Below are 23,721 nucleotides of genomic sequence, written 5' to 3'. Positions count from 1 at the left end.
CACACACACACACACACACACACACACACACACACACACACACACACACACACGAGTGCACACAGTCAATTGTTTAGCCTTTTTGTGCATTGATTCAGTCAAAACAGCTCGAGCTTTGGAGTTAACATCTTACTGACAAAATTCCTCTGATGGATGTCTGTCTTTTTCTTATTATGGCCAACGAAACAAAAACAAAAATACTCTGGAGGATCATGAATGAATATTTCGCTTCCCGTAATTAGCTACACCACAGTAAACAGCATCCACAATAATTTAACATATTGTTGAATCAATACACTCGCAGATGGTGTTGAATCCCATTTGATTGTGTGGGTTTACTTAATCAAGTCATGATGGATGATAAGAGAGCCTCGAGTGATGCGTCATGTAGCTCAGTACTGTAATGCAATGAGAATGCAGGGACGCAGCCAATTACATTGTTGCATTGAAAATAGGAACTGATAGAAAACTGCTTGGATTGTGACACATGTTAAACTTAAACAAGAGAGAGCCTTAGCAGCTCATTTTATAAAACAGTCAAAATATAGTTTTGGAAATTAAGTGTTTTCATAGCAGTGATGTGAATTGCCACAGGATTGAGCTTGACTCAATGCGGATGGACAAGAACTGTGAGAAAACTACCTTGCAGCATCGCTCCTCTACTTTTTCTGAGTGCTATTTGCTGACCCTTGCTAGCATGGCACTTAACACTCTGACATTGCTCAGGGTTACTGTAGTGTGACAGAGAAAGGAGCGGGGCTGCTTCTGAAGTACATTCCCCTCCACAGTAATTGCAGTAAGAAGGGCGTCTTAGATTGTGAAGCAGACATTCCGGTCTAATGTTGCCATGCATTTATTCTTCATTGTGTAATATTGTCATTGCCTACCATTAAAAAAGCAGTCATGCCACATTTTCAAAATTGAGTTTTAAAAGTGCCATTCAAGCTTGTCCTGTTCAGGATTTTGAGGCAAATGTGACAGCCTAAAGCAGCGGCCATAATCACAAAGCAATGTACTGCACATATACCCTCTACTGATCACCACTTAGTCAAGGGTGATTGTGAATGGGACATTCAATGGGAATCACTCCCCCAACTGCTGCATGAAAGTCACCATGTGAACCAGTCATTATGCATGTCTTGACTTTTGAATAGCTTGGTGGTAAAATGTTAGCTGAACTAGTTTGATGCCTAAACTGGCTGCTGAAAATAAAACTACAAAACAGTCACTTTACTGACTGCACCTTTACTACCTGCTAGGAGTTGCATGACAAGTCGACACACGTCGTCATCGAAAGGAATTTTGAATGTTTCGGTATACCAAAAGATTTTTTCCCACCCATTTCTATCTTTCCACATTGCCCCACTGAGTTTTCCGCTTCTGCCGCTGGCCTCATCGTAACCCCCTCTGGCTTCTCGTCTCCTCTCAGCAATTCAAACAGCAAAGGGATTAGCTGCTGCCCGAGTCTTGCTGCCTTATCAGTTGTGGGCAGGGAGGGCTGTGCTGTCACACTGCATCCATCCCTGCAGCCTCTGTCACACGCTGGGGTACCATAGAGGCCCATCACACCTACTTCAGAACCACTACCTTACACACTTCAGCATCGTTCCACATACAGTACCGTCCCAGGCGTTGTGTATGATTTAATCTTCATTCTCAATTCCATGCACAAGTTCAATGCAAATGCTCTTTTCCTTTTCAGTTACTTTAGGAAGGGTCATGACTTGTTGAAGTTTTACATGTCAACATATGCACTTCATTGGGAAACTACTGTAAGTCAGTGAGTTAATATGAAGATTTAGCATTTGATATTTTCTGGCCTTGATAGCTTGGTCAAGCCATTGCTTAGGATTTAACCTAATGTGCAAAAAAAATGTATGCAGCGCAGGAAAAAGAAGAATGATAGTTGATCAATTTAAGTGGACAAAAATCAAAAAATGGAATATTAATATTAGAAAAGCAAGTGCATGTTGATTTCATCGTATCTATTTATTTCTGAAATTTATACTGGCCCTATCAGGCCAGTGTCAGTGACCCTAGGTGGCTTGACAAAGTTTTATTTTGTTCTTTATTTGCAAATTCTTGAACAAAAATGCAAATATAAAAAGGGGAAAAAAAACCTAAAAAAAAACCCATCACGTGCCGCTGCGGTAGAAACCCATTACAGCCTTATCAAAAACCCCACACAAGGAAATTCTAATTAAATTGAAGGATAGTAATGTAGAACCATTGTTAATGTAGAGCCCTGCATAGCGAGCTACAGTACGCACATCCCCGTTTGGACTGAACTAAAGGCCTTCAAAGGTTTTATGATCAAGCACAAATTCCGATTGATGTACTCTAGCATGTTGTAGTCTTCACAGAAAAATGGAAGCTGTTACAGCTGCAAATGACAGTTTCGTCCATTTTCATTTGCTATAGGTTGAAGGATCAGATGCCTTTGTACTTTAGTCCTCATTTTCGATGCCAGGAGGTATCCATGCTCATGATCTCTGTCTAATAATGCCCCTCGCAAAGGTGTTTATCAGTCTGGAGGCAAGTTGTAATATCTGGTATGTCAGGATGTTTTTGTCAAGTGATTTGTCACCCAGCTAAGCGTCGCTAGACTTTTCACGTTGATCATTATTATAATTTTTCCCTCTGCCTGCCAGTGATGAGTGTGTCTCCATTTTCACGCGCTGACCGTCGTGCCTCAGCATTTGAAAAGCTCAATGCGATCTTATCTCAATGCAGACAGGGCACCTCCCTTTTGCTTTCACCTCCTCCTCTTTGATGGATTTAGCCCTCAGATGAGGCTGTGCCCATGCATCCCAATGACCTTGCTTATAAATAATGAGCATGCTGGTGTCTGCAAGTGTGCGCCTGTGTCTGTGCATGTTGATCAGATGGTTGCAGCACCAACTCACACGCGTGTGTGCGTTGTCTTTCAAGGTGGTCCATATATGTGTGCAGGCGTGGGGGTGTATGTGTCAGTCCAACCATAAAGCGCTGATTTTTCTGATTACTTTTGTATCCAAACACTTGGTTATTGTCCACTCGCTGTGTCACAACAGGATTACGCGAGGGATTATTAGCCAACACCACCACCTTTTCACTCTTGTGTCTGTGTGTGCAGTTCTGGAGCTTATGCGGTAATGCTCTCACGCCCAAACGTGGAGTTTTCGGCAAGACAGGGGAGCTCCAAACCATCCTCTGCCTGGCTTGTGCCAAGGATGAGGTCACGTATTCCGGTGCCTTGAATGGCGACATCTATGTGTGGAAAGGGATCAATCTGATGAGAACTGTGCAAGGGGCTCATGGGGTAAGTTTGAACAAGATCAGGTTTATACACAAACGACTAGACGAGACAGAACAAAAGACATCCAGACACATGGAGGCTGAAATATGTTAAAAGAAAGAAATTAAATACACACAGGCTTACCCTAAGCAGTGCAACCAAGCGAAACGCTATGAAAAGAAGAGACTGTTGGGAATATATGAATACAATTTCATGGAACAAATATTAGAATTTAGGTTGGTTGCCTCTGACCAGCAGAGAAGGACTTTAGACTTGGACAGCTCACAACTGGTATCCAGCATCGGTAGAGATTCGCAAGCTTGCTTGATTCTGCGCAATAGAGAAGGATCAGTCTTTTGCTCCGCTGGATTAAATTATATCTATGGGATCAACAGCTTTGTTTGGGAATTGGGATATGGGGGAGGGGCTAATAGCTACAGTATGTTCAGATTCTTGATTTTTTTTATTTTTTTATTTTTATTATTATTATTTTTTTTAATACCACCCAAATATTTTACTAGCAACTCAACAACATGCTTTGCAGTGACAGTAGCAAACAATTAATAGCGACTTTTGCTCCTCCTTTGAGCTCTGTGTGACATTGAGGCCATCATAGCAGGTGTGCAGCTGTGAAGGCCTTGTTAAACAGTTGCCTTTGGTACTGTCATAGCTTGTTTATTGCACACTAACAGCCTGTCATTTCCCCCAGTCAGGGATTTTCAGCATGAACGCTTGCGAAGAGGGTTTTGCCACCGGGGGAAGAGATGGTTGTGTCCGCCTGTGGGATCTCAACTTCAAACCAATTACTGTCATTGATCTCAGGGAAACAGACCAAGGATATAAAGGTGATGTCAAAATGCCTCCACTCAGTAAAGGTTGCAGGGCAAATTAGGCTCACCTCACTAAGTGGCATATCTACACCATGCTGCTTAAGTCATTCTTTTCTCTTCTCCCTACTAATGCGCCCTTTCTTCTTTCTTCCATTTCCTTTTATTTGTTGTCTCTTGGACCTAACAGTAGCTAGAAGCGAAAATAGCAGAGGTGGGTAATGCGCTATAAGGGTGGATTTAACAGCCGTGTCAGTCTGTTTATAGCCATCCCCATATTGTGTTTAGTGAATTAGTTTTACAACATATTTTTAGATATCATAGTCATATATATAAAGTACAGCAAATGCTCCCTTCCTCCACATCAGTTGCATATTAGCTTTGCAACATGCTGTCATGTATTTCTGTTCAACCTCGGCTTTAGTCAGTTGATGGCTATTTACACATCCTGTCTTGACCTTCCATGTTCTGTCCAGTAATGCAAATTTAAACCTGTTTGGACTATATTGTATTGATATTTTTCCGTGTGTGTGTGTGTGTGTGTGTGTGTGTGTGTGTGTGTGTGTGTGTGTGTGTGTGTGTGTGTGTGTGTGTGTGGATAGGGCTGTCTGTGCGTAGTGTTTGCTGGCGGGGAGACCACATCCTGGTGGGCACCCAAGATAGTGAGATCTTCGAGGTGGTGGTCCATGACCGCAACAAGCCTTTCCTTATCATGCAGGGTCACTGTGAGGGTGAGCTGTGGGCGCTGGCTGTGCACCCCACCAAGCCTCTTGCTATGACAGGCAGTGATGACCGCTCAGTCAGGTGAGAATTGAGAAAATTAATTGCAATATTGTATCAGCAATTCAGTGTTGCAGTACCTCCTGTGTCTGAGAATGTCTGCTAATGATTTATTTTTAAAAATTATGCTTGCAAAACTAGCTCAAATTTGATTGCTCACGCAAGCACATTTGAAGGCCGTTCTACCATCCAAAACTAAACGTTTTGCGAATTCTGGGAGGAGTACAGTGTATGCAAATATTGTTTTAGGAATGAGATTTGTTAAACCAGAGGTGAAATGCGATGGCTGATTTTGAATCTATAAATACTGGGTCTGAAAGGTCTTTGTAACTGTGCAAAGGATGAGTAAGAATATAGGCAAAATGAGCTGTGGTGGGGAGAACAGATCTTTTCTGCTTGTGTAAATGCCAGAAACAAAATGATCATGATGTCATCTATTTAGCAAATGCAATGTTGGAGCTTCTGAATGATCCAAGGTGGGACTTAGAGTCACTCACAAGAAAAAGTCATGTCATAGCATATCAACTGGGGCTGCCGAGAATAAGCGACCAGTCAAGACTACATCGACGATCAAAATCTCCACCAATTCATTTAATAGTCAAGGAGTTGTTTATTACACACATGCAGCAGTGGTAATCTGGGTCATATGAGATGTAAAGAGATGCATTGTGGCTAATACAGCGTCATGGCTTCCTGGTGTGAGGATCAGATTCCGGCACATTTTATCCAATAATACCGCATACGATGCAAATCTCCCTTTCATGGCAAGCAAGAAGAGCTCACGTGCTCTACTAGCAAACGGAGTGCTGCATTTTTTGAACTGGGAAATACCAGCACTCAAAGTAACAGAGCATGACACATTTGCCACAAACCCTCATCGGCACACACACGCACAAAACACATAATTTACTTTGTTGCAAGAGATTGATAAAACTTGTTTCAACTCTGGATTTCCTTGCTTCTGGGTGACCGTTGGTGCCTCTCCCTGAATAGTTTAAATCCACTTTTAAATGTGGCAATCCTCAGCACTTTTGCACCAGTTGCCTACATTTGGCTCAATTATTTTGAGTGAGTGTACACACAGATCTGTGTAAATTAGGCCCATTACATAAAGGCAGTGCATAATTAATTAACGATTCTTATTTTGTCACAACTTTGCTGTCTCTTTTTTTCCTCCTCCACAAGGATATGGAGCCTTATTGATCATGCATTGATAGCTCGCTGTAACATGGAGGAACCGATCCGCTGTGCAGCTGTCAGCACTGATGGTATTCATTTGGCCCTGGGAATGAAGGATGGCTCATTTACCATTCTCAGAGTCAGGCAAGTACACAATTCAATGAAAGACTGTGTAAGATTTTATGTCTAGCCATTGGGGCTTTATTGAAGAGTCTTTTTTTTTGTTCGTCTCCAGAGATATGACCGAAGTGGTCCACATCAAGGACAGGAAGGAGGCTATCCATGAGCTGAAGTATTCCCCCGATGGGGCCCATTTGGCTGTCGGCTCCAATGACAACTCAGTGGACATTTATGGTGTTGTGCAGAGGTACAAGAAAGTTGGAGAGTGCATTGGCTCCAACAGCTTCATCACACACATGGACTGGTCGACAGACAGCAAGTTCCTGCAGTCGAACGATGGCAGCGGCAGGAGACTCTTCTATAGAATGCCAAGTATGTTTTATTTGCTCCATTCATGAAGCTACTTGAGGTGAAATGTAGTCTGTTTAAAAAAAAAAAAAAAAAAAAAAAGTTAATTTGTATCTTGTGATATAAGATGTGTGTCTTTTGTTCAGGTGGTAAGGAGGTGACCAACAGAGAGGAGCTGAAGCTGGTGCAGTGGGCTTCATGGACATGTGTGCTAGGCCCTGAGGTTAATGGAATATGGCCCAAATATTCTGCTATCAATGATATTAACTCTGTGGATGCGAACTTCAACAATCAAGTCTTGGTAACAGCAGATGACTACGGATTAGTCAAACTTCTACGATATCCATGTATAAAAAAAGGTAAACAAAACACCTGTCATTCTTGATGCCTCGTTGAATTCATGTTATATTTCTCTTGATTTTAGGTGCAAAATTTAAAAAATATTTAGGTCACTCAGCCCATATTACCAATGTAAGATGGTCACATGACTACCAATGGGTTATAACCATTGGTGGCGCGGATCATTCGGTGTTCCAATGGAAGTTTGTTCCAGAGAGAAAATCAAAAGAAGCTCTGCATATTGCACCACAAGGTGAGAGGAAGGAAAACTCCCTTGATTGGTTGAAACCAAGGAACTGAATTGCATCCTTTTGGTATTGCACTAGGAATGATTACAATTGTACAGATGTCTCTAACGTGTTAGAATAGTTACACTCGATACAGTGCTACACTATCCACATTGTTTATTTAAGCAGTAATTGTGTTTATCTGAACCAGCACTCCTGTGCTTGGCTCTTTTCAACTGTTCTGCTCCCAACAATCTTATTAGCTTGATGTTTTCAACCGTCGTACTAAACTGTTCCCTATTCCATAACATTTAAAGGCATCCCTTCAATGTGAATGAAAGTTGGAAAGCCCAATTGCATTGTCATTGCCAACTTACTATTTTTGCACAGACTGGGTGTCGCTGCGCTCTTGATAATTAAAACCTACTCCAACTGTCTTTCCTTTTCATTTTCCTAATGGACCTCGTGAGGAGCCCTCCTTTAGCTCCAAATCCATCTTATTGCCTTTTCTTGGCTCAGCGTCATTGTGCAGCATCAGCATCCTGAAACATTTGGCTTTGCTACTAAACAGGAGAGAAAACAGTATTACTGGATATAAAATGGTAGCATTTACTCAGATAGCAGTTGCTTTTGTGTATGATGACTTTGTGAAAGACAGAGCTATTTAATTTATTCATGTTTATTTTTTACCAGCTAGGTATAATGAAACTATGTCTCTATTTGTAGAGACCTTGGCAGACTCCAACAGCGAAGAGTCAGACTCTGATCAGTCAGATGTGCCTGAGATGGACTCGGAAATCGAGCAGGAGACACAGCTGACATATAGAAGACAGGTTTGTGTTTAACTCAGGGGCCTGCCATTTTGAATGTCCATAGAATTTTACGAAGCACACGTGCTCAAGTTTCTGCATGAATTCAGGTTTATAAAGAAGATCTACCTCAGCTCAAAGAGCAGTGCAAAGAGAAAGATCGAGGAATCGCAATGAAGAAGAGAGAGCGAGCCCCTGGGAGTGGGTTGAAGCTGCACTTTATTCATGGGTGAACTTGCACTTTAATATGGTCAATTACAAAAAGAATTGAGTGACAAATAGTCTTTCTCCAAAACATTTGTATTTCTTTTTATTTTCGCAGCTACCGGGGCTATGATTGCAGAAGTAATCTTTTCTATACCCAGACCGGTGAAATTGTTTACCATGTGGCTGCTGTTGGAATCGTGTACAACAGACAGCAGAACACCCAACGTTTCTACATGGGCCACGATGATGACATTCTCTGTCTGGCCATCCACCCACTCAAGGACTTTGTAGCAACAGGCCAGGTAGCTCTCGAGTTATGCGTAGAGACATGAGTATTACACTACCGGTTGTCTCGTCTGTACACTTAAATGTAAGAAAGAAACTTGTGTTCAAATCATTTTTTATGGCTATCCAGGTTGGCCGAGATTCCTCCGTCCACATATGGGACACAGAAACATTAAAACCAATGTCTGTGTTGAAGGGTTTCCACCAGCTTGGAGTGTGCACTTTGGACTTTTCAGGTGAGTCAGTATCAACCCCCCAAAAATCTGAGGGTTTCCATTGAACTTCATGTTCACTATATTATGTAATATGCTGTTAGGATTGTATGCCTGTTGATCTAGCTCCCACACCTTTTTTTAGAAATACAATTGAATTGTAATATAAGTCAAAATCTGACCTCGGCCTCTTTTTATAAATCGGATATGTATGCGATGCATCTGCAGTATAAACGCTCATACGTACAGATCCGACCTTTGCGTCATCAGAAACGCAATATGCACTCTGCCCTGGTGGAGGAAGAGTGTTTGGGAGGGAGTTACTGACAATCGTCTGTGCATCTGTGAAGTTGTTTTGAGTGACAGTGTTACATTGGATTTTGATTTAATCCCACTTGAAATATCAAGCATAAAGTTGACATGTGGTGACAGGAGTAATTCAGCCACACAGACAGTTTATTTATGACAACTGGCAATGGAGTGGTGTTATCTTTCGTAAACATCTCCATGAAAGGATGTTGATGTTGTTGTTATTTCTCAAAAATGTTTCTACCCCCTCCCACTTCGTTACGCTCGTGATATAAGATGAAAAAATAACCCCCTCCACTCGGGACCATATTTACGTTTTAAAATACTCAGCCGTGTGACGTCAGGGTTTTTGTTTTTCAACGTTTCTACATGGGCCACGATGATGACATTCTCTGTCTGGCCATCCACCCACTCAAGGACTTTGTAGCAACAGGCCAGGTAGCTCTCGAGTTATGCGTAGAGACATGAGTATTACACTACCGGTTGTCTCGTCTGTACACTTAAATGTAAGAAAGAAACTTGTGTTCAAATCATTTTTTATGGCTATCCAGGTTGGCCGAGATTCCTCCGTCCACATATGGGACACAGAAACATTAAAACCAATGTCTGTGTTGAAGGGTTTCCACCAGCTTGGAGTGTGCACTTTGGACTTTTCAGGTGAGTCAGTATCAACCCCCCAAAAATCTGAGGGTTTCCATTGAACTTCATGTTCACTATATTATGTAATATGCTGTTAGGATTGTATGCCTGTTGATCTAGCTCCCACACCTTTTTTTAGAAATACAATTGAATTGTAATATAAGTCAAAATCTGACCTCGGCCTCTTTTTATAAATCGGATATGTATGCGATGCATCTGCAGTATAAACGCTCATACGTACAGATCCGACCTTTGCGTCATCAGAAACGCAATATGCACTCTGCCCTGGTGGAGGAAGAGTGTTTGGGAGGGAGTTACTGACAATCGTCTGTGCATCTGTGAAGTTGTTTTGAGTGACAGTGTTACATTGGATTTTGATTTAATCCCACTTGAAATATCAAGCATAAAGTTGACATGTGGTGACAGGAGTAATTCAGCCACACAGACAGTTTATTTATGACAACTGGCAATGGAGTGGTGTTATCTTTCGTAAACATCTCCATGAAAGGATGTTGATGTTGTTGTTATTTCTCAAAAATGTTTCTACCCCCTCCCACTTCGTTACGCTCGTGATATAAGATGAAAAAATAACCCCCTCCACTCGGGACCATATTTACGTTTTAAAATACTCAGCCGTGTGACGTCAGGGTTTTTGTTTTTTGCGTTTACATTAAAAGTCACATTCATTTTTGTCACATTTGTTCATCAAGATTGGATTTAACAAAAAAAAACCCCGAATTGGGCGTCTTGACCTGTAGTCTGAAGGTAGCCTTTGATTATGAAAATAGACGAGACATAATCAAAGTTACTTGTTTTAACATATGTCTTGTTGACACTAAAGCCATATAAAAAATCATTTAGTATCGTTTGACCACTCATCAGGCACAGTGACATTCACTCTAATAATTTAATCTCTAGACAGATCCCTTGAAGTATTAGTTTCAGAGTTCGGTATTTTCCCTGTTATACAGTAGCCGTCCTCAAACTAGAAATTCCTTTAATTGGCCCCCACGCAGGCATAGCACATTTTAGGTATCAATCAATTGCACCAAGTTTCAGTACACTGCTAACAATGGCCAGAGACAAACACAGTGGCTTGATCTATCTCTGGCAATAACACAGGTTTGATTTACACTCCACAGCGGATGGCAAGCGCCTGGCTTCAGTGGGCTTGGATGACAATCACACAATTGTGCTTTGGGACTGGAGAAAGGGGGAAAAGCTTTCAGCCATGTGGTGAGTGTGATCCCGACATTGTTTACAATACAGGATGCTGCTATCCGGAAACTTAAAGCGCTCTGACAGACCTTTGTGTTAATTTTTAAGATTATTGGAGCTTCTCTCTTTAAATATGGACATTAATAAATGTGGATTAAATTGGAGCCACTTTGTAGTGCATGGATGACAGTGTGATTCATGGTTCGCAGTGGGAAGAAAGGGAATTGCCTTTTAGATTAAGAGGCTGCTCCACTGCGACACTTAAGCCTGCCAAGGTTTGAATAGTTAGAGTATGTCCCAAGGCTCCAACTGTATTCATAATGAATGAGAATTACTTTCAGTGCTCGTCTTCTTGAGAGCATGTCAGATTTTATTTTGACAAGGAGACCATATTTCTAAGGTACAACTATGTTATATAATAGCAAATGGGCTACCAAAAGCAAGGCATAATGAAAATCTAGATTTAAAAGTTGTAACACTGAATCACTGATTGTAACTTGTCCTAATGGCTGCCTTAATAGAATACAATTACATAACCACACTGTGAGAAATATGTAACTGTAAAACGTCCGCATATCAAAATAACTTTTTTCCCCTCTTTGTTGCTCAGCCCACTTGATGTTCATATTTAGTCTCACCTCAATTTAAACTGACCCTGACGCGTTGAGAGCACTGTGTGTTTTTTGCTCTTCTGTTGTCTCCAACTGAAAGTGCAGAGACAGCTTGAAGCAGCACTAATCTGCTTTGCAGACCTTGTTGGGTGCTGTGCAATGCAATTGTGAGAAAAATGGCCTGAGAGTTGTCTTCAGCTAGGAGGCAAAGAGTGGGCGTGCAAGGATGAAGCCTCATGGTATACAGGGAGGAAGATGGGCAAATAAGGTGTACTTTTTTACTTCAGTATAGGACAAAAATGGTTTCTATTTGTCTAGCCATCCATTTTATACAGCGCTCGTCCCTACAACTATGGCCGATTTAAACAGGTTTCTTGAATTAAACATTTTTAAGATTTCTTTACATTGACCTATTTGCCATCTGCAAAGATAAATTGAAAGGTTTTTAAATGAAGAATGAACTCTGTGTGTGGCTTTCCCGAGTGCCCTCTCTAATTTTAGTACCGTACTTGCCTGTCCTGTCAAGAGGATGACACAAAATTAAGGGAGTAATTTCCATAAAAACTGAAGGAGGGCTGGAGGTTGGGCTGAGGAAGAACACATTTTGTATAATGTAGAATTTGGAACACATCCAGTCGGCTTCATTAATAATGAATACTGTTGTGTTTTCAGTGGAAGCAAAGACAAGATCTTTGTAGTGAAAATAAATCCTTACCTGGCTGACAAGCTCATCACTGCCGGTGTAAAACATATGAAGTTTTGGCATAAAGCTGGTAAGCGCCACTGAGCTTATTAATGCTGACAAGCAGCCGCGATAACGAGCTGAAGTCTTTCTTCAAAGCGATGCATCTTACTGTGTCTACTCTCACTCTCTCAGGTGGTGGGCTAATTGGGCGCAAGGGGAGCATGGGCAAGACGGAGACAATGATGTGTGCCGTCTACGGTTGGTCGGAAGAGATGGTCTTCTCAGGCACGTGCACTGGTGACATTTGCATCTGGAGGGACATGTTCTTGATGAAGACTGTCAAAGCCCATGACGGCCCCGTTTTCAGTATGCATGCTCTCGAAAAGGTAATGACGAGACACTTTTTTGTAATTGCAAATTAGAACAATTTTAAATAATAAACGGCCCATTAATAATCTTCCTGGAGGGGTGCATTGTGCAAATTTATTTCATGTCTACTAGTGACATGTTCATTCCGCTTTGAATATGCCATTACAATTTCTCTGCAGGGGTTTGTGACTGGAGGGAAGGATGGTATAGTCGCGCTCTGGGATGACACATTTGAAAGATGCCTCAAGACCTACGCCATCAAGAGGGCAGTCCTAGCTCCAGGCTCCAAGGGTAATATGGTCATCTTGCACCAGTCATGTTCGCTATTCGCTCCAGATACACTGACAACATTCAGTGAGTGTAGCTAAAAGGAATTCCCCATGTGTCCTGGCATGACTTCTTTTCTCCATTCTTTAGGCTTGCTTTTGGAAGACAACCCATCCATACGTGCCATATCTCTCGGGCATGGCCACATTCTTGTGGGAACGAAGAATGGAGAGATTTTGGAGGTGGACAAAAGTGGCCCCATTACGCTACTTGTCCAGGTTAGATGGCAAAACAAAGAATATTATGTTCAAAACACTATACCATGGGTCTTCAACCTTTTTAAAACTGAGAGCTACTTATTGGGTACTGATTAATGTGACGAGCTACCAGTTTGATACACACTTCTGAAATAAAATTAGCGCAATAATTATGAACAATGATCTAAAAAGATAAGAATCAGTTAATATCAATAGGCAACAATTTTTTTGTATTAATATCTGCAAGTGGTTCCATTTTCAAATGACCACTTCTACAACATTCCTTGAAAAGCACGATGCCCCATCACTGGTGAACTATTTCTCAAACACACTACTCATGGTCTTTGTGGGCTACCCGGTGCCTGCGGGCAACATGTTGGTGACCCCTGGTGTATACAGGTACTTGAGCTCTGGAACAGATGCAGCAAGTTTTACAATGGTCCAGCTGTATTGAGATTAAAAGAGAGCCCTCCACTTACACTTACTGCCTGCGGTATTTTGCACAACCCAAGGAGATGCGCATTGACGAAAATAAATTGTAGCCATGAAGACTCGATTGTTAATTTTGCTAAGTGGCTTGGCTCTGACTCCGAGTGTGGGCCCCTTGTCTTTAAGATGTCAGAGTAGTATTGACTGCCTGTTTTGAATGCTTTGCAATTACAACTGTAGTCTGACTGATGGGACCAATCGAATAGGGAAGAGTGAAGTAAAGTTTTTCCTTAACCTGCTGCTGCATTGCAAACTATCAGATCATTGTCAAGAATTGGAAAAAGTTTAAGCAGAGCATTCTTTTTGGTCTTTGAAGCCTGAAGTGCGAGTGTTTCGTCATGCAGGGTCACATGGAAGGTGAAGTCTGGGGCCTTGCGACCCATCCACACCTCCCTCTGTGTGCCACTGTCAGTAATGACAGAACCTTGCGCATATGGGACCTCTCCCCCAGTCACTGTATGTTGGCAGTGCGCAAGCTCAGGAAAGGTGAGTCACCAACTGTTGACAGTAAAGTATTTCCTCTTCTGTGTCCCATGCATTTATTCTGACTATGTGTGCATCGATCCCGGGCCATTAACGAACACCCTTCACAGGTGGCCGCTGCTGCTGCTTCTCCCCTGATGGCAAAGCCTTGGCAGTCGGTCTAAACGATGGCAGCTTTCTCATTGTGAATGCCGACACCTTGGAGGACCTTGTGTCCTTCCACCACCGCAAGGATATCATCACAGATATCAAATTCTCCCCAGGTTTGTGGCTCCCTAGTTATTGACAAGTCCAGCTTTCGAAAACAGGGCTATAAACCAATTAGTGGTGTTTTCTTCACACTGTTCAGGTTCTGGCAAGTACCTTGCAGTGGCATCAGGAGACACATTTGTGGATATTTACAATGTAATGAGCAGCAAACGGGTTGGAGTGTGCAAAGGATGCCTCAACTCTATCACACACTTGGATTGGGACAGGAGAGGTAAACATCCTTTGTTCTGTTGATGATCCTTGTGTGGTACTGCTCAATAACCATCAAACACGGTGGCCCTACGGACCCTTTAATTCACAGGGAAACTACTCCAAGTTAATACCAGTGCCAAAGAGCAGTTTTTCTTCGAGGCGCCTCGTGGCAAGAGGCAGACCATCCCTGCCACAGAGGTAAGATGGGAGAAGAAACACCACAGGAGCAAGAGAGAGAGGATGGTCGTGAAGTGTTAAAAAAGGAAAAAAAATCTTATTTCATCCATCCTTTTTCGTTCATCGTCATTGAGGTCATAGTTTGAGCCATCCTACTTGACTTTGGGCATGAGGCAGGGTAGACCTTGGACTATCGTTAGCCAATTGCAGGGCACATACTGTGTACCGTACACGACCATTGATATTTACATGCACACCAATGAGCAATTCAAGCATCAATTCACCCAACATGTATGTTTTGGGAAAGTTGGGAGGAAGTCAGAGTACCTGGAGTACCAAGTCTCTTGCCCAATGTCAGCTGAGAAAGGCTTCAGTTCACCCATGACTCTAGTGAGGATAAGTGGTAAATAAAATGGATGGATGGATGAACCCGCAGGCCTCTGAAGCAGAACATAATGTAGTACATACATTTATCTACGTGTTTTAGGTGGAAAAGGTTGACTGGAGTTCGTGGACATGTGTCCTCGGTACGTCTGTCGAGGGCATCTGGCCCGTGATCAGCGAAATCACAGAGGTAACCTCTGCTTGCCTTAGTAATGACAAGAAGGTGCTCGCCACAGGAGATGATCTAGGATACATCAAGCTCTTCAGATACCCTATCAGGGTAAGATACAATGCTTGACACACAGAATCGCTTTATGTCACTGTGGCAAGTTGATGAAAGATGTTTCATCCGTAGGGCAAGTATGCAAAGTTCAAACGCTATGTGGCTCACAGCACGCATGTTACAAATGTGCGGTGGACCCATGAAGACAGCCTATTGGTGACGGCTGGTGGAGGGGACACGAGCCTCATGATCTGGGCCCATGAGTCCGAGACCCACAGGGAGCTCAGACAGTGTGACAGCGAGGAGTCAGACATTGAGAGCGAGGATGACGGAGGTGTGAGAACAGCATCTTTGGCAAGTGTCCCTGCTTCCGGTATATCGATATCAATCTTGTTTTTCATTAGGTTATGACAGTGATGTGACAAAGGAGAATGAGATCAACTATACCATCAAAGCCTTATCCACCAACATGCGCCCCATGACTGGTGTAAAACCCCACTTGCAAATGAAAGAGCCTTCATTGGATGAGAGGTATTCTTATGTGAAGCTGTGGGAAAGTTTTCAGTGTATCAAAGAAAATATTATTTGCATCAGCGAGAACTCTTTTGTCGACGTTTTCTTCTTATCTATGACTTCAGCTCCATACTTAGCCTTCTTTTAAAATAACTTGCACCTTATCTGCTCTTCTTCCTTGTAATGGCTGCAATCTGTCATTGTCCTGCTTCCTTCTTTAATTCCATCTGAAGACAAGGTGTGGTCAGGTAAGATCATGTGTTTCATGTTTGGGGAAACTGCATCCAAGATAAAGTCTCTGTAGTATTGATGACACATACCGTATTTTTTGGAGTATTACTAATACTTATAATCTGTGAACAATTAAGTGCAATACTGAATTAGTGAAATGAGACGTGCAATAGTGTGACAATAATGCATACAAGAGATGTGAACTTCGTACCATGATTGTTCTTTTATTTTTACTGATTGCTTTTATTTTAAATAATTGTCTTCACCAGTGGAACGGCACTCATAATTTCGTTGTCTGCATGCCACAGAATGACAATAAAGGCTTTTGATTTGATTTAGTATGAGCCAAAGTAATAACACAACCACCGGTCACCAGATTGATGAGCAAGGTTGAAAATTTGTTTGTGTCTGTCATAGGATCCCCTCTCGTTCTCTGCTCGAAGCAACCACTGTGTAGTTACACCTGAACAAAACCAAGTGACCCGATATTCCTTGTAATGGAATTTTGACGCAATGCTCCACCCAAATTACAAAGCTTGGAAATTTAACAATACCTATCTGTCTTGTGTACTGTAACCGCTTTGGATTGGGGCTCATTTGGCTGCATTCCCTAGTTGGAGTTTGTCAAAGTATGAGCACTGGAATTCGAACCAATCTCAAAATAGCACACATCGTGTGATGTTTTGAAATGAAATTCTTTTACGGAACTGCTGAAATGGTATACTATGTAAGCAAAAAGCCGATTGCACAAGGCAGCAGATGTCCTTGAAATGGGCTTTGGTTGTCATGGTTACAGCATGGTGCTGACTTCTCTGTTTTATGTCCTCAGTGGCTGAGGTGTTGTTGAAGTGCACATCCACTGAGCAGCAATCAGTGAGTACTGTATCAACCATATTGAGTAATTCTTGTTTTTGGTTTCTTTGTTCTTGCTTCCATGCAGAGGTTCAAGGTAAGCTAATTGTCATTTTTACACATGTGTATCGCTCAGTTGTCTATATAGGAATTAAACATGGAGCTGTTCAGCAAAGACATGGCTGCCATCATTTAGTCATTCATTAAGTTATTTCTTACTGGTTATTTTGTGCACTGCATTGTATCGGTGGTTACAATTATACATACAACTTCTGCTAATCACTACCAGATACTAATCAGAGCATGATTTTTTTTTAAGGCTTAAGTTTTTATGTCATCACAAAAAAAAACCCCCCAAAAAAACATTCTTATCCTTCATAAGATACATGCATCACTGTTGTAATCAGAGTGGTGATAAGCAGCATTTGTAACCCAGCAGTGTGTTTCAGACCTCCTGTTAGCAGAGCCCTGCCACAGCCTGAGAAGCTGCAGACCAACAACGTTGGCAAAAAGAAGAGACCCATTGATGTAAGCGTCACTTCATTTGTGTCACTGAACAGATTCATTGCAAACACTGCAAACTGTATGAAAAATGCTGCTTTCCGATGTGTTTCAGAACAGAAAATGATTAAAAATGCTCGTATCTGATCTGATTTCATTTTAAGATGTGTAGAGTGCTCAGACAACCTCTCTGCCGCTGCCCTCGATCGAATGCTCTTTGTTGTCATGACAACCACTTTTCTGACTTTCTGACTGCCTGCTCTGACTTTCTCCATAGGACCTGGTTTTGGATCTGGTGTTCGGTTACCGTGGCAATGACTGCCGCAATAACGTGCATTACCTGAACGATGGGGCGGACATCATTTACCACACAGCCTCAATTGGCATCGTGCTCAACTTGACCACCTGTAGGCTTTTACACAGATATAATTTGACATGACAGTAGTGAGAAGTAATAACAGCTTGTGTGCATATATTCTCTTGCAGCCTGCCAAAGTTTCTACATTGAACACAGTGATGACATTCTGTGCCTGACAATCAATCAACATCCAAAATTCCCCAACGTGGTGGCAACTGGCCAAGTAGGTATGTTTGTGAGGCGACTGCCTCTTGCCTCACCAGCTGCTTGCTCTTCTTTCCCTTTTCTCGATTGTGCTATTGAGTGTCTTTAGAAACAAGCTTCAATGATGACTTAATCAATTAAAAAAATATCCTTGTCCTCTGTCCTTTTAGGTGACACTGGTGACATGTCAGGTAAATGAGTGTAAAAAGTGCCTCGAGGTTTGAAAGAAACAAATCCACATTCTCATTACGGTCACATGCTCTCGGTTCCCTCAGCCACATCTCCATCTATTCACGTATGGGACGCGATGACCAAGCAGACGTTATCGGTGCTGCGCTGTTTCCACTCGGGTGGTGTGTGCTCTGTCAGCTTCAGTGCCACAGGGAAGCTCCTGCTGTCTGTGGGCCTGGACTCGGAACACACTATCACCATTTGGAAGTGGCAGGAAGGTACAAGCTGATTTCACACGATTCATCCTTACAAAATCTATCTCACCCGGACTGACCTCGGTTCGCCTTGTATGTGGTCTTGGGCTTTGTCTCTCAGGTGGCAAAGTGGCCAGTCGGATTGGTCACACGCAGCGGATCTTTGTGGCCGAGTTCCGTCCAGACTCGGACACTCATTTTGTCTCCGTGGGGATCAAGCATGTCCGCTTCTGGACATTAGCAGGGCGAGCTTTGCTCAGTAAGAAAGGAGTGCTGAGCTCCATCGAGGACGCCCGCATGCAGACCATGCTCTCTGTCGCTTTTGGAGCGGTAAGTGGCTTCGGATCATTATCAATCAGCAGCATTGGCTTTGCCGTTGATCTCTGAATGTTTTTGTTTTAAAATGCTGCTTTTGCCACGTTGTTTTTCTTGGATGCTGCTGAACAGTTTTTGCATTGCTTGCTCTGCTGTCTTAGACCACTAGATTAGTGCAGATTTGTTTTCTTTTCAGAATAACTTGACATTTACAGGTACCATAAGTGGGGATGTATGTGTGTGGAAAGAGCACATTCTTATAAGGATAGTGGCCAAAGCTCACACAGGCCCCGTGTTCACCATGTACACAACATTGAGAGATGGCCTCATTGTCACTGGAGGCAAGGAAAGGCCGTAAGTTACACGCCCTCGTTACACATTTTTTGAGTAGTCCCCGAATTCATTAAATTAGGCTAATTCTGTGGATGAATTTTGCGGAAACATTTACCGTTGGCCTCCACAGGTCAAAGGAAGGTGGAGCTCTCAAGCTCTGGGATCAGGAACTGAAACGCTGTCGAGCCTTTCGATTGGAAACTGGACAGGTCATTGACTGTGTGCGTTCTGTTTGCAGAGGAAAGGTAACTATGAAAAACATAATGCTTGATGATGTCATTCAGCAAAGATTCCTTCTCAATTGGGAAGTGTTTTTACTGTATGTTGTATCAGGGTAAAATCCTAGTTGGAACCAGGAATGCAGAGATCATTGAGGTCGGGGAGAAGAATGCAGCATGCAACATATTGGTGAACGGTCACATGGACGGGCCAATTTGGGGTTTGGGGACACATCCAACCAGAGATGTGTTTCTGTCAGCTGCAGAGGATGGGACTGTTCGACTATGGGACATTGCAGAGAAGGTCAGTCCTGTCATACTTTGGCGGTCAAAGGCATAAATGAAAACTAAAATAACCAGTTGGAAGAAGTAGATGGGAAGAGGGGATTCTGGTTTTCCCTGTTAAAGCTGCTGCCCCAGCGACCCAACCCCTGTTACGCGGTAGAAAATGGATGGGTGGATGAAAATTGTACGTACCGTGTTGAGATAAGCTTTTTATTTGACGTGCTTAAGTAGAATCAGGACATGGCTAGCCCCTTGGATCAAATATCATTACATGGATCAATTCCGGATTAAATTGGACTTCATTGTAGGTATGAAGCTCCTAAAGCTTTTCGTACTGTCATTTCAAAAGATGACAGAAGTTAACCGTTGGTGGAGGGGAGGTCTGTGTGCTCTTGTCAAACCCATAACGTCTGATTAGAAATGCACTTTTACTTATGGGTCAACAGAAGATGCTGAATAAAGTGAGCTTGGGCCACCCGGCATGCACCATCAGCTACAGTCCTGAGGGAGACATGGTGGCCATTGGCATGAAGAATGGCGAGTTCATCATCCTCCTAGTTGCCTCTCTCAAAATCTGGGGCAAGAAAAGGGACCGCCGCTCCTCTATCCAGGATATTAGGTGAGAATTGTCAAGTCAATCAAGAGCTTTGTCTTTGAGAAATGAGCGCGTTTCCAAGTGTGTGAGTTCAATAAGAAGAGACCGACCAGTGACAGTGTTGCACAGAATAATCTATCAGTTACCTTTTAAGTGTCATTCCTGCCGTTGATGAACACTTCGGCATCGTACATTTCTGTATTTTAATGTTGCTCAAAATATTTGGAGATCCAAGTAGTTTTTGGTGGCACTTAGTGTAAAATGTTTGAAGTGAAAACACTGTGAATGTGTTCAGGCATCTCAATGCATGACTATGCAATTGTCACACACAGACTAATTTTACCATTTTATTCTATACTTTTACAACTTAAACCTGTAGCTATGTGAGATGAGGGAGTGCCCACAATCAGTGAATACGCTGTTCGAGAGCAGTTACAATGGATTTATTTTTTCTTTCGCAGTACTGAAGCCTGATTTTTATCCAGCCACACATTAGAAAATGTGTCTTGAAAAATAAACTTCATTGATCAAATTGTTGGATCATCCAGCCCTGGTGTGAAGTGTACTTTCTATTAAACACTCTTAACGCGCCCTACACCTCAGAGTAATCTTTGATAGAAATTTTCGAATTGGGCCTTGACTGACTTTAATAAAAATTAGCAGTATGTGTGTACGCTGCTTAAGTGGGTCACGTGCTACTTGGCACACAGTGGAGATTTGTGAGAGCACCACATGTCTCTCTTGTAGGTTCAGTCCAAATTCACGCTACCTGGCTGTCGGCTCTTGTGAAAGCGCCGTGGACTTCTACGACCTGTCGCTCGGGCCGCAGTTAAACCGCATCAACTGTTGCCGGGACATCCCCAGCTTTGTCATGCAGATGGACTTCTCTGCGGACAGCATGTACATCCAGGTGTGGCGCCCTCAGCTGTACAGGTGAGGTACCCGCCCCGGGACCGTTCCTGTCTAATCTTCCTCTGGCTTTTTGAATCAGGTGTCCACTGGTGCTTACAAGCGGCTGGTGTATGAGGTGCCGTCGGGGAAGCAGGTCACGGAACAGTCCCACATTGACAGGATTACCTGGGCCACCTGGACCAGGTCAGATGAGAAGCACAACGAAATAGTAGTCTGAATATTTTGTCCTCAATTGTGTTTTTTTTCTAAATATCTATTTCTGGCAGAACTTGTTATTGTATATGGTCAATTTGTATGGAACTCTGTGTGCATGGAAATTGCTGAGTGCTCTCCCTTCTTCCATCACTGTGTCCAGCGTCCTCGGGGACGAGGTTGTCGGCATTTGGTCGCGGAACACAGACAAAGCAGACGTCACCTGCGCCTGTGTCTCCCACTCAGGCCTTAATGTAGTCACAGGCGATGACTTTGGAATGGTCAAGCTCTTTGACTTTCCGTGTCCAGACAAGTTTGTAAGTGCCACTATAGTAGTACGGTACTGCCTCTCACGTTCAATGAGAAAATAGATCTAGTACACCACAGTGGCAGAGTACACATTTGATGTTTAAAAAAAAAAAAAAAAAAAAAGACCGGTACCATCTACAAATTGCCATCTGCTCATTTTAGAGTTGAAATATATATGTGAAATATTAATTTACATAACTTATGTAAATGTTTATAAGTTTTGTCTAGTTAGTTTTTTATTTATTAACATAATAAATGAAACAAATTCAGTAACTAAAGCACTGTCATTCATTGTCATTTTATTTAACTGAGTTTGCCAGTAGTTGGTCAAATAAAAAGTACCGGTACAAATTAAACATGTATCCAAAGTGATTTATATTACATTTCTCTATGTTTATGGACATTGTAGTTTGATGGCGTATCGTGATAACTGCTCTGTTATGACTCAGAAAGGACCAGACATTCTTATATTACTTGGCTATATTGCATTTTCATGTTATTTGGGAATGTGATATTTTTGTTAATATATATGTTTTCATTATGTTCCATTTCAGGCAAAACATAAACGCTTTTTGGGCCATTCGGCTCACTTGACAAATATTCGCATTACAAATGGAGACCGCTTCGTGGTGAGTGCTGGTGGAGATGACAGGAGGTATGACTTCAAATCATAACTCTCATATGTCCCCTTCCACGATGAAATGTTAACATTGTTTCATGTGTACTTTTGCAGCCTCTTTGTGTGGAGGTGTGTCCACGCCCCCCACTGAAGGTGACACCCTGACCATCTCGCCTGTCACCTTCCGGCGTGTCTCTCCAGTCGAGCGCAAAGGATGCAATTAAAAGAGCAGGAGGGGGCCTGGCATGTTCAACGTGAGGAATAAGTGTGATGCTAACTTACTGCCTCAATACTTGGTCCATGCACACATGCGCATCATGGTGTGAATTGTGAGCAAAGGTGGCGTGCATTCAATCAGTCTGTATGTGCATATCAACTAAGGCAGTGGTCCCCAACAAGCATGTGGACTGGTACCGATCTGTGGGACATTTGAACAACAAAAAAAAAAGGTTGACGTCGAACCGCTCATCTCAATCATGTGAAAAGAGTAAGTCCGCAATAGAGCAAATTAGTCCCGAAAAAATGTGAGCAAAAAAAAAACTTGCGAGAACTTCCACATAAAGGTCCAAATGACCAGGCTGAAGAAGAGGAGGCTGCGGCTGCATTTAAAAAGTCTCCACATCCCTGTTCAGATGTCAGGTTTTTGCGATACAAAATAAAAAGACCATGATAAATCATCTCAAAACCGTTTCCAACATTGTGACCTGTAACCTGTACAACTTGCACTATTGTCGTTGCACAGGTGTGCACACACTTTTATCACGCTGGTGATATGTCTGTGCTCAGAATTAACCAGTCACATTCAAACTCATGTTTAACGGCACTCAGCACACACCTGCCACTATTTAAAGTGCCTGTGACAAACCCCAAATAAAGTTCAGCTGTTGTAGTTGACATTTTTCTTCTGAAATTGTTGGAGTCCCATCTCACAGCACAAGTCATTGTCCGCAGAGTGCTTTCATAGAACCAGAGGGATCATGAGGAGGTATCCGTCAGGAAAAGGGTACAAGATAATTTCCAAGGCATTAGGCCATAGTGAGGACATTCTTTCTCAAGTTGATAAAATAGAGCATAACAGTACCAATACCAGCAACTGATGAAAAGATGCAAGAAAATGTAGTTAGTGAGGTTCCTCAGAGGCTAACTGCAACAGTGCTGGTTGTTGAGAGAACGTGACACAGCCAAGTACACAATTATAAACGGATGTGTAAAAGATTTGTTTTTTGTATTAATGTGAACAGGTTAGAAGTCGTGTCACCAAAACCTGGCATTTGAACAGAGGGGGGTAACAACTCTTTGTAGACAAGGTAAGAGGTAGTATCAGCAGTTCTACTAAAAAAATGCGGGTTTCGCGCTACAAGCAATTCTCACACACCCAACCCGTTTTGCGTAATATGTGACCAAACTCAGAAAACAGGTGAGCCGTGGCATTCGCAATGCAAGAACAAGGGCACTAACGTCAACTCCAGTCGACAGCAACGGGGCAGTATCATGTCAAAAGGCTGCGCCCTGAAGTGGCGAAGAATGGGTGAATGCATCTTAATTCTTCTTCTACCAATGCAACATTAATCAGAAAAGCGTGTTTAGATTAGCAGGGGCTCATAGAGCACATTATTGCAAAGAAAATGTTTGACTTCCACTTTAAGATAAACAAGTACAGGGCCCTAATTGCAGCC

The 23,721-nt window shown here is 42.4% G+C and overlaps 1 protein-coding gene across 3 annotated transcripts in view; it reads left to right on the top strand.

Annotated features, from left to right (window-relative positions):
- Window positions 1-22,694, top strand: part of eml5 (EMAP like 5) — a 34,849-nt gene extending 12,155 nt beyond the window's left edge. The window contains exons 5-45 of one of the 3 annotated variants that reach the window (XM_019865504.1): window positions 3,116-3,301; window positions 3,987-4,122; window positions 4,707-4,750; window positions 4,823-4,908; window positions 6,070-6,207; window positions 6,299-6,555; window positions 6,678-6,890; window positions 6,956-7,123; window positions 7,824-7,930; window positions 8,017-8,135; window positions 8,229-8,415; window positions 8,529-8,634; window positions 10,701-10,794; window positions 12,060-12,160; window positions 12,265-12,458; window positions 12,621-12,732; window positions 12,859-12,986; window positions 13,799-13,940; window positions 14,048-14,200; window positions 14,287-14,418; window positions 14,509-14,597; window positions 15,064-15,240; window positions 15,316-15,517; window positions 15,588-15,714; window positions 15,930-15,944; window positions 16,868-16,876; window positions 17,229-17,307; window positions 17,558-17,687; window positions 17,767-17,865; window positions 18,013-18,033; window positions 18,118-18,291; window positions 18,389-18,597; window positions 18,779-18,936; window positions 19,046-19,160; window positions 19,249-19,437; window positions 19,865-20,037; window positions 20,761-20,923; window positions 21,005-21,108; window positions 21,281-21,434; window positions 21,981-22,081; window positions 22,160-22,694. In XM_019865504.1, coding sequence (XP_019721063.1) covers window positions 3,116-3,301; window positions 3,987-4,122; window positions 4,707-4,750; window positions 4,823-4,908; window positions 6,070-6,207; window positions 6,299-6,555; window positions 6,678-6,890; window positions 6,956-7,123; window positions 7,824-7,930; window positions 8,017-8,135; window positions 8,229-8,415; window positions 8,529-8,634; window positions 10,701-10,794; window positions 12,060-12,160; window positions 12,265-12,458; window positions 12,621-12,732; window positions 12,859-12,986; window positions 13,799-13,940; window positions 14,048-14,200; window positions 14,287-14,418; window positions 14,509-14,597; window positions 15,064-15,240; window positions 15,316-15,517; window positions 15,588-15,714; window positions 15,930-15,944; window positions 16,868-16,876; window positions 17,229-17,307; window positions 17,558-17,687; window positions 17,767-17,865; window positions 18,013-18,033; window positions 18,118-18,291; window positions 18,389-18,597; window positions 18,779-18,936; window positions 19,046-19,160; window positions 19,249-19,437; window positions 19,865-20,037; window positions 20,761-20,923; window positions 21,005-21,108; window positions 21,281-21,434; window positions 21,981-22,081; window positions 22,160-22,196 — 5,328 coding nt within the window. In that variant the 3' untranslated portion in view covers window positions 22,197-22,694. Of the gene's footprint in view, window positions 1-3,115; window positions 3,302-3,986; window positions 4,123-4,706; window positions 4,909-6,069; window positions 6,208-6,298; window positions 6,556-6,677; window positions 6,891-6,955; window positions 7,124-7,823; window positions 7,931-8,016; window positions 8,136-8,228; window positions 8,416-8,528; window positions 8,635-9,288; window positions 9,358-9,470; window positions 9,577-10,700; window positions 10,795-12,059; window positions 12,161-12,264; window positions 12,459-12,620; window positions 12,733-12,858; window positions 12,987-13,798; window positions 13,941-14,047; window positions 14,201-14,286; window positions 14,419-14,508; window positions 14,598-15,063; window positions 15,241-15,315; window positions 15,518-15,587; window positions 15,715-15,929; window positions 15,945-16,867; window positions 16,877-17,228; window positions 17,308-17,557; window positions 17,688-17,766; window positions 17,866-18,012; window positions 18,034-18,117; window positions 18,292-18,388; window positions 18,598-18,778; window positions 18,937-19,045; window positions 19,161-19,248; window positions 19,438-19,864; window positions 20,038-20,760; window positions 20,924-21,004; window positions 21,109-21,280; window positions 21,435-21,980; window positions 22,082-22,159 lie in introns of all 3 variants that reach the window. The other 2 variants (XM_019865503.1, XM_019865502.1) reach the window with 2 other exon arrangements.
- The last annotated feature ends 1,027 nt before the right edge of the window (window positions 22,695-23,721 follow it).

The sequence above is a fragment of the Hippocampus comes genome, unplaced genomic scaffold (assembly GCF_001891065.2).
Source record: "Hippocampus comes isolate QL1 unplaced genomic scaffold, H_comes_QL1_v1.1 scaffold443, whole genome shotgun sequence".
NCBI lineage: Eukaryota > Metazoa > Chordata > Actinopteri > Syngnathiformes > Syngnathidae > Hippocampus > Hippocampus comes.
The sequence above is the reverse complement of the archived record's forward strand: the minus strand, read 5'-3'. Positions and strand labels throughout refer to the sequence as shown.